This window comes from Alligator mississippiensis, chromosome 4, assembly GCF_030867095.1.
Source record: "Alligator mississippiensis isolate rAllMis1 chromosome 4, rAllMis1, whole genome shotgun sequence".
NCBI lineage: Eukaryota > Metazoa > Chordata > Crocodylia > Alligatoridae > Alligator > Alligator mississippiensis.
Window position 1 is genome coordinate 140,906,898 of NC_081827.1, and position 26,153 is coordinate 140,933,050.

The 26,153-nt window shown below is 44.0% G+C and overlaps 1 protein-coding gene across 1 annotated transcript in view; it reads left to right on the forward strand.

The window, feature by feature from the left end:
* Positions 1–16,551, forward strand: part of ANO2 (anoctamin 2) — a 313,194-nt gene extending 296,643 nt beyond the window's left edge. Inside the window, exons 26-28 of the mRNA XM_019482201.2 lie at positions 1,044–1,225; positions 10,824–10,929; positions 14,839–16,551. Of these exons, the coding sequence (XP_019337746.1) occupies positions 1,044–1,225; positions 10,824–10,929; positions 14,839–15,120 (570 nt within the window). The 3' untranslated portion in view covers positions 15,121–16,551. The remainder of the gene's footprint in view (positions 1–1,043; positions 1,226–10,823; positions 10,930–14,838) is intronic.
* Positions 16,552–26,153: the final 9,602 nt, after the last annotated feature.

Consider the following 26,153-nt stretch of genomic DNA (forward strand, 5'->3'; position numbering starts at 1 on the left):
GGTCCTTCTGCATTGCAAGGGGCTCTGCTGCTCCTGGAGATGTGATACAGCACTGATCTCCACTTCTGCATGGTGACTTCAGCTTTCATCAGCATACCACGCCCCAGAATTTCTAGTCCCGATCCCAGCTCTGCTGGGCAGAAAACTGGGTAGGCTCAGACCTTGTTTTTTTTTGCATTCGGAGATGCATGCTATCCACTGGCATTTTAGGTGCTCACATTGTGACAACAGTCATGCCTTCCTTCTTGATAGGTGGAATGTTAAACTGTGTAATTTTGAGTTTAAAAAAAATGTAAGGCTTGATTCTGCTAATTTTACTCCCCCTGAGTAAATTGGGTGGTGGGCACGTCTAAAAATAACCATGTGCTGCTGAGTGTCTAAAGATAACTATGTGCCAGTACTAAATGTCCAGTTTGGGGCACATGTAGATGTGTCCAGTGAAAACGTTCATAGATTAGGGTGGCAAGATGTGGTAGTAAATGACCTTTTATATACACAGTCCAGGTACTTGTTGGCCCTGTTCTGGCACAGCTGATATCACTTTTACAATGGTACAAACTCCATTGACTTTGGTGAAGTCATTCTAGATGCAGTCTGAACCAAAAAAAAGAGAATGCAAATTGACTATGCAGCCAATGCAATGAATGGAGCAACACCCATTTATACCACCTGAGGATTTGGCTGTTACATCTTTTACAAATTAATGTGTTGTTAATGCATTGCTTGACATCCCTTGTAAAACTCCCATTGATTTCAGTGGGGCCAGGATCAAGACCAGCCTAGGTAAACTAACTGCTTTAATTATTTCCTGCTCTTAGAAGTGTTTCACTTGCTTAACTACTTTCTTTCCCTAGAGAGGCACATAGCAGGCTAGGGTTATGTTTTCAAAGACCATATTCTTTACTGTGTCTGGCAATATTTGTGAGGTGCAAAAATGATCACCATTATTCTATATTTCCTTGAAGATGAAAATTATAACCTGAATTAAGTTAATCCAAAACACATCATCCATCAATTCACAGGGTTATTTTTTTTTCTCCCAGGCTTTTGTAATCTCTGTCACATCTGATTTTATTCCACGCCTTATGTATCAATACGCATACAGTCAAAATGGAACCATGCATGGCTTCATCAATCACACGCTCTCATATTTCAATGTCAGTCATCTCAAGGCTGGAACACAGCCAGAAAACTCCCAGTTTGCTCAGGATGTTTTATTCTGCAGGTAAAGTAGCACTAATAGCACTTCATGTAGGTGAAGTAAATTGTTTAATCCACTTATTAAATAAAAGCATTTCCTTTCTGTGTTAGAACTGAAAAGCTTTTGTTGCCTTTAAACTATTACTGCGATTATTTTATTCATTAATTAGAATACTACTTTCAGTATATGGAAGTGAACAGCCAAGTGGTGCTTCTCAGCACATTAATGGCAAAGAATTAACATCTTCATAAAGACCATCTGAAATATATAACCTGGGACTCAGTCTTTTGGCTGTGTGTAGATGAAACGAGGGGCGTATGTGAACAATGCTTTAAAGCGGGCTAAATGCTTTTGCACTGCTTAAATCGTGTCAGTGTTTGCATGCCTTAGTGGCAGGCGTATTGTGCATTAATTCCAGCTGCTGTAGGGAATTTGGCGGCGTAATGCACCTTAAATGACTTGGGCCACAGCAAAATAAAATTCCAAGGAGGAGTTTTAGTTTGCTGCCTCTGCAGCCGTGGAGCAACACACCGGGCTCTGTGCAGCTCAGGGGCTCTTCAGGAAGCCCTGCAGGCAGCCTGGCAGCAGCCTGAGAAGACAGGCTCCACCCAAGAGAGGGAAAAAAAAGTGGTGAGCCTGATTTTTTTTTTTCCTCCCCCTGCCTGGAGCCTGCCTGCCTGGGCTGCACAGGGGCCCCGTGCTTCCCTCTGCAGCTGTGGTGCCCCCAGAACAGCTCAAGCTGGGTGCCTGAGGGTGGGTGCCACCTGGGGGGCAGCACTGCTGCTGCAGATGGAAGCAATAGCGCCCCCTGCAGCCCAGGGACTGCTTCGCCTGCCGGCAGCTCACCCTCCACTCCCCGCCACTGGAGAGGCAGGTAAGTGCGCAGTGTGTGAATGACATAGGGGTTTAAAGGGCCCTAAATTGAAGCAGTGAGTGGGTTTAAAACCCCACCACTTCAATTTAGGGCCCCTGTTTCATCTACATATGCCCTTTCTTACCAAATGAAGCACAAAACCCCGACCATTGACAACCATGTGAACAGGATCAGATCTTTTCCTTTTCTTTTTTTTTTTTTTTTTAAGAACCTAATTAGAACAATATTTTTTCCCTTACAGGGTTCAGTGTTCCCCTTAATTTTCACTATGTTTTTCTCTGTTTCGAAACTGATGCGATCCACTTCAGAATTGTCTTTTTTTAGACAGGGAACCCTTTAGCATTGCTCTTTAGGCAGAATGGAAAGCTGAGATTTGAACCTTATGGGATGATTTCTATTCAGATGGCAAATTGCTGACAAGGATGTATTATTCAGGTAACCTTGCTTATTCACAAAAATGTGCACAAACCCCTCTTTCCCTGAGCAGTGGGAGGAGCACACAGCCCAAAGGCAGGGTGTTTACTTAGCAGTTGCAAAGTAAGCCCAGCTAGCCAGTGCTGTACCTTAGGAGAGGCTCTCTCTCTCCTTCTCTCCCTCTCTCCCTTTTCTGTCATGGTCATCTACAACTGCTGCTTTTGGTTTACTTAATCCATGTCCAAAAGCCTAGAAACAATGCCTAATCTCTGTCTTGGAATCCCTCAGGAAGCAGGAGACCTTGGGATATGGTTTGCTCTTTTGATGACTTTGGGAGTTTGCCCTTTGTTTGCAGTTTATTTTACTACACAAAGGTGATTTGTGCTACCTCTGTTGCTTTTGTACACTTATTAACTATACTATCAGCCATTTTCCTTTGATCCATGATGATGGCCATTAGTTCCAGGCAAAGTAGCTCCAGGGCTTGCTGTACTGAAGACTCCTAGCTCAGGTCTTTGGGTCTTTTGCCCTTACCTGTCTTGGGGCTAGAATCACATTCTTCCACTCACAACTGAAATCACCAACTGATATTATTTAACTCACACCTAACCTCCATTTCGATCCAGTTTACTGCAGGGGAGCTGCCTATATTCCCAGATTGACCTAATCTGGTAGGCATATGTGAAGCACACAACTGTCATCAGTGACAGCTCCAAAATGGTGATAATGGGTGTGGCAGGGCACTAAGGTGCCTGCTACTTGGAGAGCTGGGATTAACTCCTCAGGTGCCGGTTGCTGAGGCGACTAGAGGGAACTAATGACCCACACCTGCCTGGCCAGCTGACAAGAAGGGGCAGGGCCTGGCTCCAATATAAATCACAGGCTGGAGGCCAGGAGGCGGTTCCCTGCTGGCAGACAAGGGGGAAGGAGCTCTGCCTGAGCGAGCAGAGGGAAGAACCCTGAATGCATCAGCCATGAGACTGGTAAAGGATGGAGCACCCTAGGGGTGGCTGGATTAATGTTATAGCCAGATGGCTGGAGTTTGTGTTGTAGACCAGGGGCTTGGGTTTTGCTTGCTGTTTGTGACCGATGGTCTGGGTGAGGCTAAGAGGGGATGGAGGAGGCCTCATAGCAGTATGGGGGGGCTCACAGCAGTATGGGGACCCCAGCACCAGTGAGGGTGCAGCATTCAGGGTACACTGACCCCAGCCCCAGAAAGGGGGCAGCAAGGAGCCCCAGTGAGAGAGGGGGCAGTGAGGAGCCCCGGCAAGGGAGGGGGCAGCAAATGTCGAGCACCAGAGAGGGCGCGGAGAAAGAGAGAGACAGGGCCGCAGAGAGCCTGAGTGCTGGAGAGGGCGCGGAGAGAGACAGAACAATGCCAGTCACATCTGCGAGGCTTGGGGTGTGGTACAGGGGTGGTTGGAGCCACGCATATCCCATAAGGCTGGGGTGCAGAGAACCCCAATACAGGAAAGGAACTATTGATAACAGGAGAACCATGGCCAAGAGGACGAAAGGCAGCCTCCCTATAAAATATATATAAGATCAAAGTCGTGGCGGGCGAAGATTTGAGGATGCTTGTCAGCAACTTGGCATGGTAAAGGAGGTGGCAGGGGAGAGCACAGCAACCCTGCCTGCCCTCCTGTTACAATGGGAATGTCACTGCCCATATTTTAGCCCATTGGCTGTTAGTTAAATTGTCCACCAATGGGAGACCTGGGCTTTAGATCCTCCTCACATTTGCTGATTTTCATAAGAGTGTCCTAACAATCAGGTTATAGGGTAGGTTTAGTGAGGCACACTTCAATCCACCTGTGGAAGCTGGGCCTCTGGGCAGATAAAAGTGCAGGAGTCAAGCAACCAGAAGGAGAGCTGGCAAGAGAAAGCATGATTCTGTAGCCCAGTGATTCCAATGGGCCTCCTGTCCCCCAGCCATGAGGGGAAGGGAGAGATGTCCCCAGTCCCATTTCCAGAGGCTGAGGTATCTCTGTTTTTAGACCAATGCCTGCGTAATGTAAAATTCACACAGGCCTGGGGGCAGGAACTGGAAGCCTGGAGTCCCTCTTCATAGGGGAGTCCCTCCTCCCTCAATAGTTTTTCGTAAAAAATCAGTTTTGTGGAAACAGCATTATGTTTAGATGAAAACTTCCCAAACAGCTTTTCTAACATGGAGCAGTTATGTCAATGGAAAATATTCTATGCTCGAAGTCATTTCCCAAGAGAGTTGACATTGTTTGGTGTAGACTTCACACAGTTTTATCCTGCTGTTCACACGAATGCCTCTGTAAGCAATATATATTCACATATGCATTCCCAGGGTTATTCAGATGAGTAATGATTGAAGAGTCAGGCTTCAAGATGCAAGTGACAGGTATAGTTGGCATGTGAACATCAGCAGTGCAACCAAGAGCCCCTGCAAATGACTTGCAGAAGAAGAGAGAGCATCCAGTCATGTAGGGAGTAGACAATACTTGTAATGGGTAGATAGCTGAAACCTAGAGGAATGACAGGAAGAAGAGAGAGAACCCTCAAGTGTCTAATATGGTGATGTGGAGAAGCATGGAAGTAACTGACCACAAACCTTGCTCAAAGCATTCAATTAGGATTGTAGTTGATGGGAACTGTACTTTATGTTTTCTCTACTCACCTATCTGTGGCAAGCAGGGCACAATTTTCCTCGCCTACTTCTACCAAACTGTTCTTCTCCATTTTACTGTTGCTAGCTATTAGTTCCCTAATAATATTGGGAGATATGGCATGCTGTCAGATATTTTTTCATGTCTTTGAAGCACTTTTCTTTCCTCCAGCTCTAAACATGTGGTTGCTTTGTTTCTTTGGCTATAGAGTATTATTTAAGTAGTCTCCCATTAGACATCCTGATGGCATGGCTTTTCTACTTCAGATGCACCTTTCCTGCCCAAGATTAGATACCTATTACCTAGACTCACTCACAGATCTCAGAGTCCAGTGCAAGACTGTCAGTTTTCCTTGAAAGTGAGTGCTTTGGCAACAATGACAAAAGGCACTTCTTGGATAATCAAGTATCAATGGAACTGAAGTGCAAGGAAGAGGCCACAACCACAAGAGGTCTACAGCTGGTTCATTGTTTGGAGTGATGGGTCATGTACTTTCCAGTCCTTGCTTCTGAATAGAACAGATCTGCACTGAAAACAGGAAATGCAAATGAAATGTTTCACTACAAACCAGAGCAATCTGAAGTTGGTTCAGTGAGAGCAGTTTTCCTCCTTTATCAGAAAAGTATTCTGGGATGATATCAGCAAGAACATTGACTGTTTCTGATTATCACCCATCTTAATGAAATCCTACAAAAGTCTCAGCTTTGGCTGGAACTGGAACTGTGATACAACATGGAGTATCTAACTCTAAACCCAGGAGACATGCTACAAACAGTGTCCCTTTTGCTGGAAAAAAAAATCTGTTTTTCTTTTTCTGGCATATATGTTGGGAAACAGCTGACCTCTCTTATTCTGAGATATCTGTGACCTCTGGAGATAAATGTGGTTACAATAAGACTGAATTTTGCTCCTTATGGGCATCACCAGAGATTAAGGTATCTTAAAAATAGCTATAACAAGCTAGAAAACTCTCCCACTGAACATCCAGAAAACATTCTCTAAATATTTTGAGCAGCATTTCTTATAGCGCTGTGAACACTTTGGCACCATTTCTAAATAAACATTGGTGTGACGCTAATCTGTTGCATATCATTAGCTGTAAAGATTTTTTCAGAGCCAAAAGGACATTCATGTAGCTAAAGGCAGATTAAAAGCCAAACCTTGATAAATTATGTGGCTTTTTTATTGATTTGGACCTTTTAATTTTTATAGTTTGGCACGATAATGTAGCACATGGAAGCAAGCTAGTCACATACAAATATTCAGAAGAGAACAAAGCCAGATCTATAGTCAGTAAAGAGGTTTTCACTACCATAACTCTGTTTTCTTTTGCACCAGAAATGTGAAGTGTTTTTGGAATACATTCATTTTAACATCCAAACATGATCAGTGATCTGTAATGTTTTCCATTTTTGTCTCAATGCTTCCTGCATTCACCTGCATTTGTCGAAAGTATTGATTTAGAACTGACACTGACAAAAAGGACACTCTCCCATCAGTGTTCATTCATTTGTTCAGCAGCTACTTCAGAATAAGTCCTGCCTCCATCTCTCTACTCACTCTTAATGAACCTACTTTTCCAGAGGTATTTCTTTTTCCCCACTGACAGAGGTGTAGGGTTTACACCAGAGGTGTATAAGGTTACACCTATGCATACCTGATAGAGTTTTCTCCCCAAGGAGCCAGAATGAAGGTAGTGGGACTGGAGGCACCAGCAGGGTCAGGATGTAGCTGTGAGGGGAGTTACCACCAGCAAGAGCCAGGTTAACCCTCCAGGTTAACACAGGTTAGCCTTTTGTTCAGCAATGGCTATGGGCCATGGAAAGGTAAACTTGACTGTTGGAAGCAACATATCATCTCACAGCAGCAACCTCTCCCACAAGCTGATGAAGGGGCTCCTGCCCCTGCTGGAGCCTCAAGCTCCCCTGCCTCCACAAACGTTATAATTTATAGCACAATTAACATGTTAATCATGCCATACATATAACATCTGCCAGGGGCCAAAGATGTCAACTGGAATCTTAACGCAGAACTTGGGGGGTTATTCTGAATGACTAACTGATCCTGCCACTCAGCTGCAAACCCAGAGAGACAGAACCTCACACCTCAGAGAAGAAAACCATGGAACTCACAAGCTCTGTATGCAAACTTCTTCCATTACTCCCCAACAGAGGCTTTCCATAATCTAATGAATCATTCTGCCAGGATGTATTTCCTGGTATTGAAACCAGATTTCTCCTTTCTTAATTTTATGCTATCGGTCCTAGAAATTTACTGTGCACTACACTAAATTATCCTAGGGGGGCAATGTATGGATAATTATAATACCAATCTTGATTGCCACTTACTGTAACTGAGCGATACATATGCTGTCCTTTAATGTTTTCTGGTAATCCAGTCTCCATTGGCCTCTGATCATTTTTGCTTTACTTTTAGCTCCTTTCAGTGTGTCAATATCTTTTATTTTGATAGTGATATTCTGATATCCCCACAATTAAATGCAGGTGCCTGTGATTCTTTTGAGCAAATCTGGACTGCATCTCAAGAGATGGTGCTTTTAATCTGAATTGTGTAAAGAAGGACTAATACTTCCATCTCTATTATGGCTTTTTCTTTGCAACCATAAACCACACATTCTTTTTCTGTTCCTGTCATGTGGCAGATTTGTGCAGATTGTCTGTCTGCTGTCAGTTTCAGATTCTTTTTCACTATATCTTCTTTCAAATGTTTTGTCTTTTCCAGGTCTATATTTTAGATTCTCTTTTGCCATTTTGTTCTGTTTTTACTACTACTAATTTTTCTCCAGATGCTACTCATATTTACCACATTTAGTTGAATACAAGACATGATTTTTGGCCTGAATCAGCATGGGGCAGGGCGGGGGGTGGGTGTATGTTCACATACAAGGAAGCCTTATTGAATACATTGTCTATCGTTAAACTGCTGCCAAAAGCAGCATGGGCTCAGTAACGGAAACCAACTATGAAAATAATTAAATTCACTTAACACTGAGCTTGACTATGAAACACAGAGCCAATATTGGTAAAAAACATGCTGATGGGAACCTACCACAGCCACCTACTATCTTAGGCTAGAGCCTGTTGAGCGCAGTCCCCTTTGGTGCTGACTCATTTTCAAGTCATATTAAGCTACTACATTGCCTATGTTTTTACTTACTTTGCTTACTCTTTACTCCCACAGCTATACTGTACCTTTATTTCCCATTTCCAATGATTCCTGTTTCTTCGTCAGCCTTAAATGTCTGGCAAACATCACCAAAAGGTGCCCCAAAAGAGTTCACGCATAACCCTTCTGTTGCCCCCTCTCTCAGTCTATCACATATAATGAGTGTGGTTCCACCTTCCACCAGGTTGCCCTGTGCCTGGTCATCTACATATATATTTTGTAGGATCCCATGACTCATGACAAGAACACCCAGTTCCAATCATGAGTCGGGGGATGTATGTGGAGTACACATGCAGACTGAGCAGTGCTGAGCTGTGGGGTCACCATGGCTTGAAGTGCTGTTGGCTGTGCTGGTACTGAGTCCAATGAACTACATGGTAAATCCTGGGCCCTTCTGACTTTGAGCTAATATCTTGCATAGTTTCTACTATACATAAGAAAGTGCTAAAGTCCTGCTTAAAAGTGTGTTTATGGAATACCTGTGCTAAAGCTTGCAGCAGTTTCACAAAAGGTAAACTGTATCAATTCTGGATGAACTAAGACTATAGGTACTATATATGAGTACTGAGGAAGTAGGGGCTGGATGAATGGACTTTAAGGTGGATAGAAAACTGGCTGGAACATTGAGCTTGGAGGGTAATCAATGGTTCGATGTCTAGTTGGCAGCCAGTAACAAGTGGTGTGCCCCAGGGGTCAGTCCTGGGGCTGGTTTTGTTCAATATCTTCATCAATGACCTGAAAGATGGCATAGAGTGCATACTCAGCAAGTTTGCAGATGACACCAAGCTGCGGGGAGTAGTGAATACACTGGAGGGTAGGGCTAGGATTCAGAATGATCTAGACAAACTGGAGGATTGGGCCAAAAGAAATCTCATGAGGTTCAAAAAGGACAAGTGCAAAGTACTGCACTTAGGACAGAGCAGCCCCATGCATTAGTACAGGCTGGGGGCTGACTGATTTGGAACCAGCTCTGCAGAAAAGGACCTGGGGGTTACAGTGAACAATAAGCTAAATATGAGCCAACAGTGTGCCCTTGTTGCAAAGAAGGCTGACAGCATAATGGACTGCATTGGTAGGAATATTGCTAACAGGTCAAGGGAAGTGATTATTCTCCTCTATTCAGCACTGGTAAGGCCACATCTGGAGTACTGTGTTCAGTTTTGGGGCACCCAATACAGAAAGGATGTGGACAAATTGGAAAGAGTCTAGCGGAAGGCAACGCAAATGGTGAGAGGGCTGGGGGATATGATTTATAAGGAAAAACTGAGGGAACTGGGCTTATTTAGTCTAGAGAAGAGGAGACTGAGAGGGGATTTAATAGCAGCCTTGAGCTACCTGAAGGGAGGTTCAAAAGCGAATGGAGCTAGACTGTTTTCAGTGGTGGCAGATGACAGAAAATGAGCAACCATCTCAAGTTACAGCAAGGGAAGTCCAGGTTAGGTATTAGGGAAAATTTTCTCACTAGAAGGGTAGTAATACACCATAACAGGTTACCCAGAGAGGTGGCAGAGTCTCCATCATTGGAAGTTTTTAAGACCCAGCTAGACAAAGCTTGGCTGGGATGATCTAACTGGGCATGGTCCTGCTTTGAGCAGAGGTTTGGACTAAATAACCTCCTGAGATCCCTTCCAACCCTAAATTTCTATGATTCTATGATATGTAAATTACTATAGCTTTGTTTATTTTAAGGTCAGTGTTTTCATATTTGCTCCTCACTTCCATGTACTCAAAAAGAGCAGGGTTTGACAATAAGGGGTTGCAAGGGGAAGAAGTTGGAAGAAGGTAGATGGTAAGGATGCTCCCTAACCCCCAGATTTATTTTCTTTGTTGTAGCAGTGGGAGGGGGACAAATTCAAGGCAAAACTCCAATAATTAAGTTCTATACTTGGAAAAGTATATCAAATTTATATTTTTTTCCATATATAGACTCTAATTATTAGGGGATCATATTATAATCATGGTCTTCTTATATTCAAGTAAATGCAGTACTAAAATTGCTTACCACTTCTTTTGTGGAATTCTGTCCTTTTAGATATTTGCAAAACATCTTTGCGGGTTTATTAACCTGTTATTTTCTGCTCCAAATCTTTAATGGTAGTAAATATAGCTAGTTCTAGCACTAGTCCATGCATCAAGCTACTAATTGCTTTTTTACTCTCAATACACTGGAGCATATTTTAAAGTTTAATTTGCAATATTTTAGGACTCTAACACCAGAATAATTCTATATTGCATTTTCCAAAAGGATAGTTAGCAAAACTAGAAAATTTCTGCCACAAAGGCCATATTTCTAATGTTGGTTATATCTGTGTAGAATCAGACTAACCATGCTATGTGTGATGGAGATATTACAGATCAGTTTTGGTAGATCTAAGATCTGATTCTGCAGTTTTAGCTACTAGTAGGTGATGAATATATTGATTGAACTGCTGGAGAGTTGTCCTAATCAAATTGTGATGTATAGGCAAGAAACTGGTGGAAATATGCACTAACTCAGCTGACTTTATTACAGATTCAAAGATTACAGAGAACCACCTGGGTCCCCCAATCAATATGAGTTCTCTAAACAATACTGGGCAGTTTTATCTGCTCGCTTGGCCTTTGTTATTCTATTCCAGGTAAGTCCCTTGAGTTTATTATATTGCAATTTCAATCACAAAACACTTGTGATAAATAAATGCATGTCAGTGGATCATGGATCTGGTTGAGCTCCCTAGACGCGTGTTGCACCTGAATCCACTGGGCTACATGCTACAAGTTCATGGTGGCAGTAGCTTTTAGTTTATACTGTGGTGATCACCTTTTTAAAACGGAAAGGTTGGACACATGCAACCCTGATGCTCCCCCCCGCCCCCCAACAGCACAGTCAGAGCAGAGCTGTGTGGAGCCCATGTGGGGTAGGGGAAGATGTGGGCTGCCCGCTGTGGGCTCAGGGCTTCCTCCCTGCTCTGCTGTCCTCCCCCTGGGAGTCCCATGCTGGCCACACTGCCATGGTGAGATACCCTTTTCCCATCTGGCAGCAGCGGGGGGCACAACTGTATGACACTACTGCCACCCTGTTACTGCCAGGCAGTCAGGGGCTGCCTTGCCATGCAGCATGGCTGGTGTGGGGCTCCTGGCTGCAGGCCAAAGCCTCCACACCCTTCTTAGCCCTACCATGCTGGGTCCCACCTGCTGATCCACAGAGGCCCTGAGGAAAGTGCAGCAGGGTGGGGGGCCCTGAGCCAACAGCAGGCAGCCTGCATCTTCCTCCACCCCACACACAAATCTGGAGGGGCATGTGCCCTCCTATGCTCCCCTCCCCAGGAATGCACACAGAGGTGGAGAGCCAGCCCCCCTGCTGCTCCCCAGATGAGTCACCCATGCCTCCATCCTGCTCCCCGGCTGGCTCCATGGCCACTTATTCCTGCCCAGGGCCCCAGATACCACCCCAGCTTGGCAGCACTCCCAGCCCCTCACCAATGGGACCTCAATCTGCCCCCTCTACTCCCCCTATGCTCTCTCCCCCTCATAGACTTATCTGCAGGGAGCTGCTCTCAACCACTGCCTCATTGTATTCCCAGCCACGTGCATGTGTGCACATGTGCACATGCATGTGATGCCCCCTGCATCCCACTCTGCACAACCCAAAGCTGCCCCTTATAGGCTGGAATGCTGCCAACCTGTAAAGGGTAACCCACTGTTTCCTACATTTTTCCATGGTGAACAGAAAACCCAGATCCCTGCATGATACTGGGAATCTGGGACAAATGTTGTCTGTCCTAGGACCTGATGTTCATATTTCAGGACTGTCCCGCCCATTTAGGGATGGGTGGTGACCCTAGCTTATACCCCTAGGATGTCTGTTAGTCTTCCTAGTCATAGGCACCCTGTCTGTATGTATTTACAGAAAAGGCCTATCTCAAGCCTCCAGGACTAGTTCTGACCTTCAGTCATTTATATACACGCTTTCCCAGAACTCCAGATCTACAGAGACAAATAAAAGGAATAATATGTAACAATTCAGAGACTTTGTACAGGACTCTAAAACACTATAATCCTTTACTTTAGGGGTGTCAAAGATATGGCCTATGGGCCACATCTGGCCTGTAAGCCCTATCATCTAGCCCCCAGTGTTGCCTGGGGTCTCAGAGCTGACCCACAGGCAGCATGCAGGGCATGCCAGACAGTCCCCTGCACTGTATGTGGCACCCAATTCCATCCATTCTGGGATAATGCTGCATGTGGTGCATGCTCTAGGACACATTGGTTCCATGCCAGATTTAGTGGCACAGAACAGAGCAGCTGCTGTGTGCAGTGCAGTGCAGCCCAAAAGCAGTGGAGTGGCCACCATGTGCCAGTATGGTCCCAGAGCAGTGGAGCAGTGACCACATGCAGCACAGCTCCATAGCCCCAGAGCAGCTGCTATGTGCAGCATAGCTCTGTAGTGGCTGGAGCAGAGCCATGCCACATGCAGCACTCACAGGACTAAGTTATGTTGACACCCCTGCTTTACTTAGTACAGTATCATAAGAATACACAGATGTGGACATAATAAACCCCACATAATTTTCCTTCTCTCATCATTCTCCTACAGCATTCTCTGGGCTGGGATGCTCCTCCTCAAGATCATGTCTTGTTTTCTGAACCATGGCACTTTGGTCCCACAGACCAAGGGCATCCCTGCCCTGAAGGACTGTCTATCTCTTTCCTTCACTGACCCAAATCTTTCTTTTTCTTGTCCCTAGAGCTTCCTTTCTGAGTCACTGTAAGTCTTCCCTAGCTCCTAAGCCCCTCTTTCAATAACTGTATTCTTTATTCTGCAGTTAGTAATTTTCCACTACTCCAAACTCCAGTTCCCTGCAGAGATATTTGGAGGAAACTGGCAATTCAAGGCTACAACTAGACAATTAGCATACGTGTTGTTTGCTCAGGGTACGATCCTAAAGGTTAATTATCCTCAATTGTCCTTAGGTTGGTGGGTATATGCTAACAGACCTTTACAGCAAAAATTGCTACACATTGAGGATGCAACAGTTTTCATATTAACAACTTCATAACATGAACCAGAACTTATACATTGTACATAGACACATTCCCCATGTCATCGCATTATGCTGCATTTAGTTCTTCCTACCAGTTTCCAATTCTTCCTGCCTGTGCACTATAAAGCCTGTTGATATGCATGTCCCTGATGTTTGAAATTCCAGGTTCTGGTCTGTGTGCACCCCCACCCTGTCACAAAACCCTTCTTGTTAGGAAAGAAACTAAGGAGGGATCAAGCCAAAAGAAAAAAGAAAGAAAGAAAAAAGAACCCTGTCTGCATCTAGAAGTGTTTTTTTCAGGCCACAGTTGAAGTACTTTTGTGGGATAGTGCATGGAGGATGCTTGTACTTGTTCTGGATGCTTCCTTTTGAGCTGCAGGACTTTGCGTCCCACCAGCCCAGTTATTGGATGGTCAGCTCCTTTGCAAATCTTGAGGACCACTTGGGCCCCCACAGATATCCTTGCTTCTCACAATTTTCTTGGACCATCATGGCTACAATATCACCCCAACACTACTTGATTCATCTAGGATGTGTCACCATGGGACATTTACTGCACAGTAAATGTTGCACGTCTACACATGCACCTCTACTGGGCTGGAGTAAACTAATTTACTCCACAGCAAGATGGTACTTGTAAATACAAGTACTATCCTGCTGTGGAATTTTTTACTCCACAGCAGTGCACGTGTAGAAACTGACCTGCTGACCAGGGCACAAGGGTGCTTCAGTGTCAGGGCTGCTTGCCGGTTAGCCCCATACTGAAGCACCTTCATGCCCTAGCCAACCCCTCCACAGCATGTTGAGCTGGGGGACCCCTGGGGTCCCCTGCCAACTGGGGCTGCTCTGATCTGGCTCAAGATGCTGAGATCCTGAGTGCACGTACAGATGTGCACCTGGGAGCAATAAACTCTGGAGCAATAAGCCCTGGAGTTTATTGCTAAACATTAATATCTACGTGTAGACACAGCCCTCAAGAGTTAAACATGAGCTTATGTGCATCCCTCTTTAGGATGCCACTTAAGCATGTGTTTAACACATCTCTTGTCCTGAGAAGAAATTAAGTTTGTGTTTTAATTGATTTCCCATATAGGGACCTTTTTTAGGTGCCTTCAGCCATTTGATTTTCAAAATATAAACAGAGCTTAAAAATGACACGTTCACATGACTGCATGTCTCTTGGCTCATTTCTAACAGTCATGTGAGCAGAGGTTTGATTTTATGATAGGTCAAGGTCCACTTGAGCTTGGCAGCCCATTGGGTGAGCATGGGTAAGGCACACCAATTTCTGTTGATTCCCCAGCCCAAATGACATGGTATCTATTTACACTTGGCTCAACTGAGAGTAGCCTTTGACACAAATCCAGAGCAGGGCTTCAACTTCTGTCTCTGGAGTTACAGGGGGACACATTTACCTTTCTGCCACTGCAGTCCTCCCCACCTGGTACAGCCTGTCTTACAGGCCCTTGCTCTGTTGGTCAAACTCTCTTGCTCTTGTTTCAGAACCTGGTCATGTTTCTCAGTGTTCTGGTAGACTGGATGATTCCTGACATTCCCAAGGATATCAGTGAGCAAATCAAAAAGGAGAAGAGTGTCCTTGTGGATTTCTTCCTGAAGGAAGAGCATGAGAAGCTGAAGCTGATTGAGAACTACATCACACAGGACAGGCACAGAAGCAAGAGTGAAACAAAAGTTCGAAGGAACCGAGCCGCGAGCTTCTGCCAGTTCAGCCGGAGTCAGCAAGAAAGCTTTACATCCAACAGCTCACAGCACACAGATGTCTGACACCTCTGGGGGAGGAAATGCACGTAGCTAGGCCTACAGACTTACTGTGTGATGTGATCCTGAGAAAGGGATAGGAAGAGACAGACAGGAACAGATGCAAAAGAGGGCAGGGGAGGGAGTCTGCCACTTCTCTGGAAACTTCAGGTGTAAGTTTCTCCATATCATTTTATATGCTATCTCGGCTGCAGCATTTTCAGAGTTAATCAGTGCAAAATCAAGGGCTACTTGGGGCTCTGGCTGGCCCTTGCACTGTTGTACATAAGATAGGGAGAGGACAAGGAGTTTCTCCAACCCATGCATTCTCAGTGCCAGGGCCAGCCACAGTCACAATTCTTTTGAGTGCAAGGGTTGCTATCTGCTAAGGCTCCCTGGGGCATTACCTACTGCCAGGCAGAGGTAGGTAAAAGATGGGGCCTCACTTCTCACCACCGCATATGCTTTAGCAGAGCTGGCGACTACAGAGGACACTTCACACTGCATCCTCTTAAAAGTGTGTAGCATTAGGCACATTCCTTCTGCACAGTTGGGAGATGTATAGGGTATAGCATAACCACAGAGGCAAGGGACTCAGTTATACTGCCAAGGAAATGATGCCCATGTGCCTACCCCCAGGCCATGTACATCACCCTAGAAATTGGCAGCGAGGACACCTCAGGCACTGTCCTCAGGCCTGGGTTTCCAGTGTTCTCAAGAGCAGCAGCTTGCAGCACCCAGAGGACATCTCCATCACTTCATTTTTCTGGGTTCAGCACTCACAGAGCAGGATCGGATAGACAAGGCTTATTGCTTTGGCAATGTAACAGGGCACATGGTTGTTGTCGTGTCAATGCACCCTCCAGATCATTGTGCCTTCCTGAAGCATGATTCCTCTCAGTGCTGACAATGCAATGGGGCTCTCCACAGTAACCTCACTGTAGCATGGTGGTGAAAGACAGAGAACTGCAGGAACAGGAGCAATTTCAGATACCTGAGCACTTTCACCTACAGATAACCTTGTTTGCTTAGCATGATCCTGAATAATGAGCTAATGAGCAGAGGCACTACAACTTATGCATCAGGAAGAAATAAAGACAATAGAACTAGGTGAGCTCATCACTGTTTGTTGTACTGAGCAAAATACTCTGGGGCCAGCTTCACCTGTTACCTAAATTGGGGTTTTAACTGGCATCAGTCAGGAAAAACTCCACTGAAATCAACATTGGCATAAAACGGGTGTATCTGAGAACAGATTAAAGCCCTTACAGTTATGTGACAACATCTTCATGTGGCACATGAAATAACAAAAAGGGGTTATTATGCATTTACTATAAGTTAAGATGTCATTATGCAGAACTGTATTTTATTGAGAGAACAGATTCCCTATTTAGGCGTTTATCTAAGTGCATCTAAGGAATAATTTATTCTGTGACAGATTAAAAATAAACATTTCTTAAAAAATGTGTCTGTTTTCATGGAGACTTTGAAGCCATCTCTGGTTAAAGCCCTAGTAAAGGAATTTCTGCCTACTTTACAAAATGCTTTAGAAACCAAAGAAGGTGCCCTTTCAGATGGGAGTGCTTTTGCAGTTTGTGTGACTCTTATACTTATGTTTAGATTTAATATGCATATATTGTATATAGGTTTATATATTTAAGATTATATATTTAAGATTCAAGCAAATCCCGGGACATCATTCTCCCCTTGTACTCGGCCTTAGTGAGGCCGCAGCTGGAGTACTGCGTCCAGTTTTGAGCTCCACAATTCAAAAAGGATGTGGAGAAGCTTGAGAGAGTCCAGAGAAGAGCCACGTGCATGATCAGAGGTCAGGGAAGCAGACCCTACAATGACAGGCTGAGAGCCCTGGGGCTCTTTAGCCTGGAAAAGCGCAGGCTCAGGGGTGATCTGATGGCCACCTATAAGTTTATCAGGGGTGACCACCAGTATCTGGGGGAATGTTTGTTCACCAGAGCGCCCCAAGGGATGACGACTAGGTCGAATGGTCATAAACTACTGCAAGACCATTTCAGGCTGGACATAAGGAAGAATTTCTTTACTGTCCGAGCCTCCAAGGTCTGGAACAGCCTGCCACCGGAGGTGGTTCAAGCACCTACATTGAACACCTTCAAGAGCAAACTGGATGCTCATCTTGCTGGGATCCTACGACCCCAGCTGACTTCCTGCCCTTTGGGCAGGGGGCTGGACTCGATGATCTTCCGAGGTCCCTTCCAGCCCTAATGTCTATGAAATCTATGAAATATATGTATATTCCATATTTATATATTAAAAAAGAGTCTCAGACTGATCGGATTTTACCTGTCCCTCAGTTAAAAAGGTCTTTTTCTAATAATAATTTTCAGTATTTCAATTGAAGCTGTGTGACTAATCGTTTTTGGTTGGGTTTTTTTGGTTCGTGGATGAACTAAAAAATCAAATAATTGCTTTAAGTTTGGCAGGTTGACTTTAAAAATGAATGTTTTCTTCGGGTTTTATTTAATCTTCTTTTAACTTTTTTTTAGACTTTATCTGCCTATTATGGCCTAAATCAATCTTTTGGATGTTTCACTTTGAAAATGCCAAAGCCAAACATTTTGACTTTTCCCAATTTTTTCCCCATTTGTTTCCCACCAAATGAAGTTGAATTTAACTTGGGTTTGTAAATAGTTTTGTCTCCCTGAAACTTTACTTCTGGTGAATTTAGTATTTGCTGAAAAGTTTCCCCCATCTCTACATTTGATTATATTTACTTAGTATTAGAAACATTGATTTATGGTTGCAGCAGTGTAGAGCATTACAATACTCCCCTTGTCTTTGCTTGGTGTGAGACAGCTCAAAAGTGCTATTTGAGAAGCTCTTAACACAATATAGTCAGTATAAATTATTAGCTATGTGTTTTTGGTGTTTTCAGTTTATTAAGATAAGCTGAAAAGTTATAGGCAAATATTTTTATTTTGAAATAGTCTACTACTGTTAACATAGTATTTGAGTTTACAAATCTTTTAGGTATATATCCTCAAAACACTCTTGTGAGAGAGACAGAAATATTAACATCTTCATTTATGGATAGGGAACTGAGACACAAGGATACAAAAGGCCAGATTTTTAATGGTATTTAGGTACTTAATATCCAATCAGATGCTTTGAAAATCTCAGAAGACACCCTATCTGGACCTTTGGTGCTTTAGAGGTCTAGTTTTCATTCCTTTGGCTATGGAAATCTATAATCAAGTAAAACTTTGATTTCCCCACCTTTAAGATGGCTTTCTAGCCACTGGATTCTTCTTGATCTCAGAACCATATTGCACTATTTTAGTTGCAAAAGACCAACAGGGCACTTTACAATTTCACAATCTTCAATGGCTGTCCAATTATGGTACCTGCTGTGTGAAGATTTTATGAAGAGAGCTCTGGGTTTGGAATAGCTGACACTTGGAATTTACATATGTGGCTGAAATAGAATTAATTTTCTTAACACCCAAAAACCTGTACCAGGGAAAAACTACCAGTTTCAAGCAGTCTGAATATGAAAAGCCTATCAGGCCAGTTGATTGTGAGGGGGCAAATTTCCATATTTCAGATATCTGAGAGTATAGGCAGATGTGGATCCAGAAGCAGATTTCCAAATCATTTGATGCAATTTTCATCAGTCAACAGCTGGATTACCTTATCAAATGACCTATAGGCTTTGCTACTTAATGTCACATTGTGGCAGGCCTCCGTACTACTATGTGGGGGTTGGATTGCCCTGAGCTGACTCGCCTGCCATGATTTACGGGAGATGTACTTGGTTCCCTTGAGTGATATGAAGATCTTCCTGCTGGCTCGGGCTCCCCTCTGGCATCTTCTGTGGGGCTCCTCCTCCCCTACACCCCACCTCATTCCCCTTGGGTGTTACAATGGATTGCAGGATGTGTTTGAGTATTCAATGTGATCGATTGGAGTGCAGCCATGTGATATCCCTTCCATGGGTACTGGTTGTGGTGTACTGTAGTCAGGATGGAAAGGTTAACACAAATAAAAATAAACAACTAAACATCCCTCAACATGGGCAGGACAGGCCTTCATTGCCTCACTGGGTTGGTCACTCCTGAAGGTCAGAGTTTCGGGGAGTTTCTGACTCCACCTCCTTTTCTCCTCCTTTCTCTGGTTCTGCTCATTCATGGGGCTCTCTGCCAGTGTGCTTTGTGCGCAGATTCTGAATGCTGAATATGGGGCTGCTGGAGGGCTGTGATACACCCTCAATAAGGTCCTTCCCTGCTGATTCCCAGTTGGCTTTTCCATATGAGGGCCTGCCCATGCTCACATGGGTTTCAGCTGGGTGGGAGTTGTCTGGTTTGAGGACTCCATTCCACACTGTGGCCAGAGCCCAGCCACTCAACCACCCTGGCTTAACTTTGGCCCTGTGGGCTGGGGCCAGCTTCCCTGACTTATGGGATAGTTGCAGCATCTGTGGCCAGCAGCGGTGTCCATGGTGGTGGCAGCGGTGGCTGCAGCAGTGAGCTTCCAATACCACGGGTGGTGTCTGGTCCCAGCTTGGGTGCCAAGTGTCCTCCATGCCAGCCCCAGCTCCTGTGCAGTGCTTTATGGTATGGCCGCTGTGCAGTGCCTCAAGCTGGGCCCAGCTCATTAGCCTGTGTGGCTAATGTGTTGTGCTGCACGTAGCCCAGCCACCTGAGCCATGGGGATCAAGCCAGGCAGGGCCCTGCCACCCACATGAAGAAGAGAAACAAAAGAATGTAACTGGTTTATAGTGAATAAAATTAGCCTATTAATAGTATTCATCCAATATTTCCCCTTAAAATAATACCTATGTTATAGATTAACTTAAACTTAATAACTGAATAATGATTTTCATTACAACCCTTCTTTTCAATGCTTCATGATAATGAAATACATGATAATGAAATACATTCCTTTTGTGCTGACATTTATAATTAGGAGTAATTTAAAACAAGGAAACAAACATAGAAATTCCTTATCTGTATTTGGGTGAAATCTGTATAGAGTGAAATAGGCCAACATTTTCTAATGGTGACCAGTGAATTTGGATGCCATAATTTTGGGGAGTGAAAACCCCAAATTTTAACGCATTAGATGAGTCTAATGGGGTATATTTCCTGGCCTTAGATGTATTTCAGATTCTGCACATTGAACATCCAAAATTATTAGTCAACATTTAAAGTCCTAGATGTAGCAGACCCTTGTTGACTCATTCAAAAATTGGTGGTGAAATACCTTCATAAGATTCCCCATCATTGCCCATTATTGTTATATAATGTTTGAAAAAGTTGTAAGCAGCCGGAATAAGTAGGGGTTAAAAGTGATAATGTATTTCACCCTTTGTTATAAAAAGAAGCTATAAATGAACACAGACATACATTTGCCCTCTAAAAGTTCTCCTGCGGCTTACATATCTTACCCAAACAAGGCTGCGAAAGAGCAAGGTAGCAATCCCAGCTGTAAGGCATACATTCTTACAAGAGCTACCATGCTATCACAACCAGGGCTGACAGCCTAGTTATCTTTATCTGTTATATAGTCTCTATTTTTATCTTGAACCTGAAAGTTTCATTCATTGGGAATCCTGCAGGTTGGGACTTCACTTTGGTGCAGTCCCTAAGGATCAGCTACATTATTGCATTCCCATGGTAACCTCTGACTTATCCTAAGACTGCTTAGGAACCTTCCCATCAGTTCTGGTAATTGTAGATCGGTGATTTGGTCTTTATTCATTTCCGGTTTCTAACTTATCTCTTTCTCACAATGCAAGACAGTATCTGATCCCTTTTTATCAGCACAAAACTTGTAAGTCTACCCACAAAGTGCCCCTTACCATAACTCCTGTCTCTGAAGTAGAGAATGACTCTGTTTCAAGAAGTGTACATGGAAGACTGCCTCTAGGGAAGAAAAGAGCCAGAATATGAATAGAAACACAAAAAGGTAATAAAACCTGCATGCTATTGTCGCTCACTACTATAGCCATGAAAATGATCCAAATCTCCCTAAAAAAAAAAAAAAAAAAAAAAAAAATCAATCAAAGACTTTTGAAGAAACCCCAAATGTTAAAAAAGGGAATACTACTAACAATAAGAAAAATTACCAAGTGTTTACAAAGTGCAGGATGAGATGTTGCAGAGATGTGACTGAATATTCTTTCAGAATGTTGTGTTCTAGTTGGTTGATCCAAATCTTAATTAAATGGGAAGAGAGAGAAAAAATAACCCTTTATTTAATGTATTGCTAACGTTGAAAAGTTGAGGACCACAAAGAAGTCAAGAAATTCTGGATGCACTTTCCAACCGCAACATTAACTTGTCTGTGTTGTGCCAGCTGTATATTTTATGCTATGCATTTACAGTAGCTATGTTTAGACCATAATATATGAAAAATGCAGAGGACTGTGTTGTAGTTGATGTTCAGCCTTCAACTAGGCTTAGCCATTGGTGACGGGTAGGGGGTGCATGCAGGTGCATGTGCACTTCAGCTTTCCCACTGGTGATTTTGGGCTCACTGGGGGGGACTCCCCCGGTCGGTGATCTGGTGCCCCCCCAGACTTGGGAGGCACCAGTTGCCCATGGGCTTAGCTGACATTGCTGTATGTGTCTTCAGGAAATGTACTGGTTCCCATGCCACCCTTTTCTTGGGGGCCAGTATAATCATGTGGCTAAATACAAGAGGCCATGGCTTCGCTTCTTCCTGGCAGGTCACAGCATTTCCTTAGGACTATTAACAGTAGTGTCACTTAGAGCAGCCTTCAGGAATTACCCAGGAAGGTAAACTGACTCAGCATAGGAGGAACAACTGTCTTTATAAACACTCCCTTCCACAGGTCTTATCCTATACAAGTGTTGTTATGTAGGCCATAAGGTTGCAGATGAGTCGCTGTTTTCTTTTGCACCCTCTGGACGGATGTTCATCCATTCTGCAGGCACAGCTACAGGTGACATTTTGGTGGTGGTATAATTAACCTTTTGGGTTTCTAGCGCTTTCAATATATGGAAAATGTTGCTCGCTAGACATATTCCTGTGCAGTTTGACCTTGCCTGACACACACAGCCAGTGAAATATAGTCAAGGAATAGAGGGGAACCCACATGGAAGTATGTTTGTTAAATTATTACTTGGAAAGATCCAGCTTAATGTGCACAATATTTACCCACTGTTAGCAATAAACTCTTCTGAGTACAATAATATAACATCTGTCACTGTTATGCAGTCTCACCCTTTAATTAGGCACAGATGGTTTCCCTATCCCCAGACTAGCCCTCCCCTTTCCTTTTGTGTGTGAAATACAAACCAGGTCTGTGTGTTCTCAGCTTTTGCAGGTAGCTTCCTCTGCACCAAATCACATTTAATGTTTTAGAAGGATGTAGGTAGTAAGACAAAGGCTGGGAGAAGTGTTGCATTTATAGCATTAACTTTGACCTGGGGAGGGAAGAGGCACATATCTAAGTTCTTGATTCATGCCTAGTAGTGGCTTGGTTGAGCTAGCCTCTTTGAGGTGAATCGTGGGGCTCAGAGATTTTTTGTTCCCATCAGAGAGACGTGGGGCCTGGCACGAGATAACTGGATCTGCCTGTTGCTCTGTGCACTGTGTACTCTCTAGGATTTCTGGAGAAGACCCTCCTTTAGTTATTTTGTGGCTTTGTTTATAGTCTTTCCACATCCCTCACCATGATTGGAGTTTTTCTGTTTTTTTAAAGCATAAGCAGCTCCCCCCAGACTCTGTATCATCCGTAAAGTTAATTAACAGGCTGTTTTGTACCCTCTTTGCATCCCAATGGTGGGGAGGTGGGGGCTGTTCAATAAATATAAACCTAATCCTAGTGTCACCCCACTAAGTAGCCCCATTCAACACATTGTCCTTTAATTTTTGTTAGCCCCTTTGGCAACACTACTGTCCATGCCTGCTTTTTCCAGATGTGATATAAAACACATTTGATGCATAAAAGCAATAAAAGCTATTCTTTTCATAAGTACTCCATGCTGTCTTCAACTATTAGGGTTCCAGTCCTATGGTCTTAATGAGTATAATGCTTACTACCATGCAAACAGGACATGTCTACATGTGCACTTTAATGTGCATTAGCCTATTTTAATGCGCATTAAAGCATCACTAAAAACTGGCAGACAAGGTTCCTTGGGTGAATTTGATATCTTTTATTAGACCAACCCAAATAGTTCGAGAATATTTATTAAGCAAGCTTTCGAGTTAAAAAACCCTTCGTCAGGCTAAGGAAGCTTCAGCAGTTGGTGTGTGCTCTTCCTGGATAGAATGAAAAGTAAACAAGCCAGGGGCTGGGCTGGGCTGGGGAGTCAGTTGCCAGGCAGATTATAATGCATCAAAAATCCAATGTCTATGTTTAGTCCCTGATCTCTAGTATCCAGGAGGTTGATGAAATGGAGCTCATAGGCTCGTCTCTGGGAAGTGTTGTGTAAGTTTCCCTTGAGGATCAAGACTGAGAGATTGGAGAGAGAGTGGCCCTCCTGTGAGAAATGTGCCCCCACAGGTAATTGGGTGTTTCTGTCTTTGATGGATTTCCGGTGTGCGTTCATTCTGGTGTGCAGTTGTTGTTTGGTCTCTCCTACGTATTTTCCATCAGGGCATTTGGTGCATTGGATGAGATATATTACATTTTTGGAGGGGCAGCTGTAAGATCCAGGGATGCTGATGGCTCTGTTGTGGGGTGTAGTAATTGTGGGGGTGGTGGAGATGTGTTGGCAGGTTTTGCATTTCTTGTCATGGCACGGTCTGGATCCTTTTGGTGTGTTCTGGTCTTGAGGAACTTTGCTTCTGGTGATGAGGTTGGCGAGGTTCGGTGCTTGTCTGAAGGCTAGGATAGGTGGCTCTGGGAAGATCTTTTTAAGAATAGGGTCTCTTTCTAATATAGGTTGCAATTTTTTGAGGATTTTCTGCACAGGTTCAAGGGAGGGGTGATACGTCATAACCAGCGGTGTGCGATTTGTGGGGGGTTTTCTTCTGTACTGCAGCAGTTCTTCACGTGGTATCTGGGTGGCTCTTTCAAACATGCGATCTACCTCTCTGGATGAGTGTCCTTGTTGGGTGAAAGCCTTTTTAAGATTGGTGAGGTGGCAATCCCAGGTGTTCTCTTCAGTATAGATGCGGTGGTATCTGAGGGCTTGGCTTTATATCACAGCTTTTTTGGTGTGTTTTGGGTGATTGCTGGTTCTGTGCAGATATGTATGTTGGTCTGTGGGTTTCTTGTATACTGTGGTCTGTATTTTACCCTTCTGGATGCTGATCATTGTGTCTAAAAAGAAGATGTTGGTGCTGGAGTATTCTAGAGAAAGTTGGATGGAGGGATGGTGATCGTTGAATTTCTGATGGCCTGGCAGCAGACCCAGAAGTCAACCAGAAACACTTCTGGTCCACTTCTGGGTCTGCCGGGGAGCATGCTGCCCCCCCCCCCACACACACACACACCCCACTGGCTTAGTAACTGGTGCCTCCTGGGTCTGGGGGGGGGGCAGCCGGGGTCCCTCCATAGCTGATTGCTGAGCTGGGGGGGTGCAGGAGGGCCCCCTGTGCATTCCCCAGTGGACCTGGAAGTGGATAGGTCACACTCAGAAATGGAGGGGCTTCGAGCAAGTCATCCTTTTAGATACCACATTAAAGTGCTATCAAGAACCAGGGAATGCCCCAAAACATGAAGTACTTCCGATCCACTTCTGGGTTTGCAGCCAAGCATGTGGGGGGCTCCCCTGCACTCCTGTGGTGCGCTCCATCTGTCCCACCATCGCAGCATTCACGAGCCATGCCTGGTACCTTGAGGTATGTAGAAAAAACATTTAAAGCTGTGTCCATGGCTGAATTGAATCACTGTCCCTGATTTGGGCCAAATCCGAATCCAAATAAAATACGGCCCGTTTCACACACCCCTATAAAGCATCACTTCAGAACTGTGCTTTTTAAGTTAATGAGCATTAAAACAGGCTAATACACATTTTCCTAGTACCTCAAAATGAAGGTTGTATATTTAATGCACATTAACTAAAGTACAATAATGCACATGTAGATGCACCCACAGATTATGGCACCCTATCTATTCTATCTAAATCAATTGAAGTCAGTTGAAGTTATTCCATTGACTTCAGTGTCCTCTGGATTCATCCAGTAGGGAGCAGAATCCTCAGTGCTCTGCAAGTCTGCCTACAAGTTCTGGCAGTGTTTTGGGGCATGCCCTGGTTCTTGATAGCACTTTAATGTGGTATCTAAAAGGATGACTTGCTTGAAGCCCCTCCATTTCTGAGTGTGACCTATGAAGTGGATGTTACAATGGATGTCATGTTACATGAAGTGGTATGAAATGATGGAATGAAAAAGGCTTATATTAGATTATGCATGACTTAAAAAAATCTTGTACAGGAATTTTCTTCCTTGTGTTCTTTGACATTTTATTTTATATGTAGTTTACAATTTTATTAAAAGATTATAAGCAACAAAGCAATAAAGAAACAGAAAGGGCCCACACACAGAATAAATCAGACAGATGTAGCAATACTCTGTAAACTTTCAAAAGAAGAGCTACATTGAAAAGCCACCACATTATAACAGTAAGTATGGACTTAAAAAACAATTGACATATGAACTGAATTCAGACAGGCTGATATCTGCAATTAAGCTCTCTGATCTGTGCAAAGATGGGGGGAAAACAAGATTAATAAGGACAAAATAATCAAGCACAATAAACACCAGTTACATGAAAGACACTCAACTACCAGTGGGGGCACATTTCTCACAGGAGGGCCACTCTCTCTCCAATCTCTCAGTCCTGATCCTCAAGGGAAACTTACACAACACTTCCCAGAGACGAGCCTATGAGCTCCATTTCATCAACCTCCTGGATACTAGAGATCAGGGACTAAACATAGACATTGGATTTTTGATGCATTACAATCTGCCTGGCAACTGACTCCCCAGCCCAGCCCAGCCCAGCCCAGCCCAGCCCCTGGCTTCTTTACTTTTCATTCCATCCAGGAAGAGCACACACCAACTGCTGAAGCTTCCTTAGCCTGACAAAGGGTTTTTGAACCTGA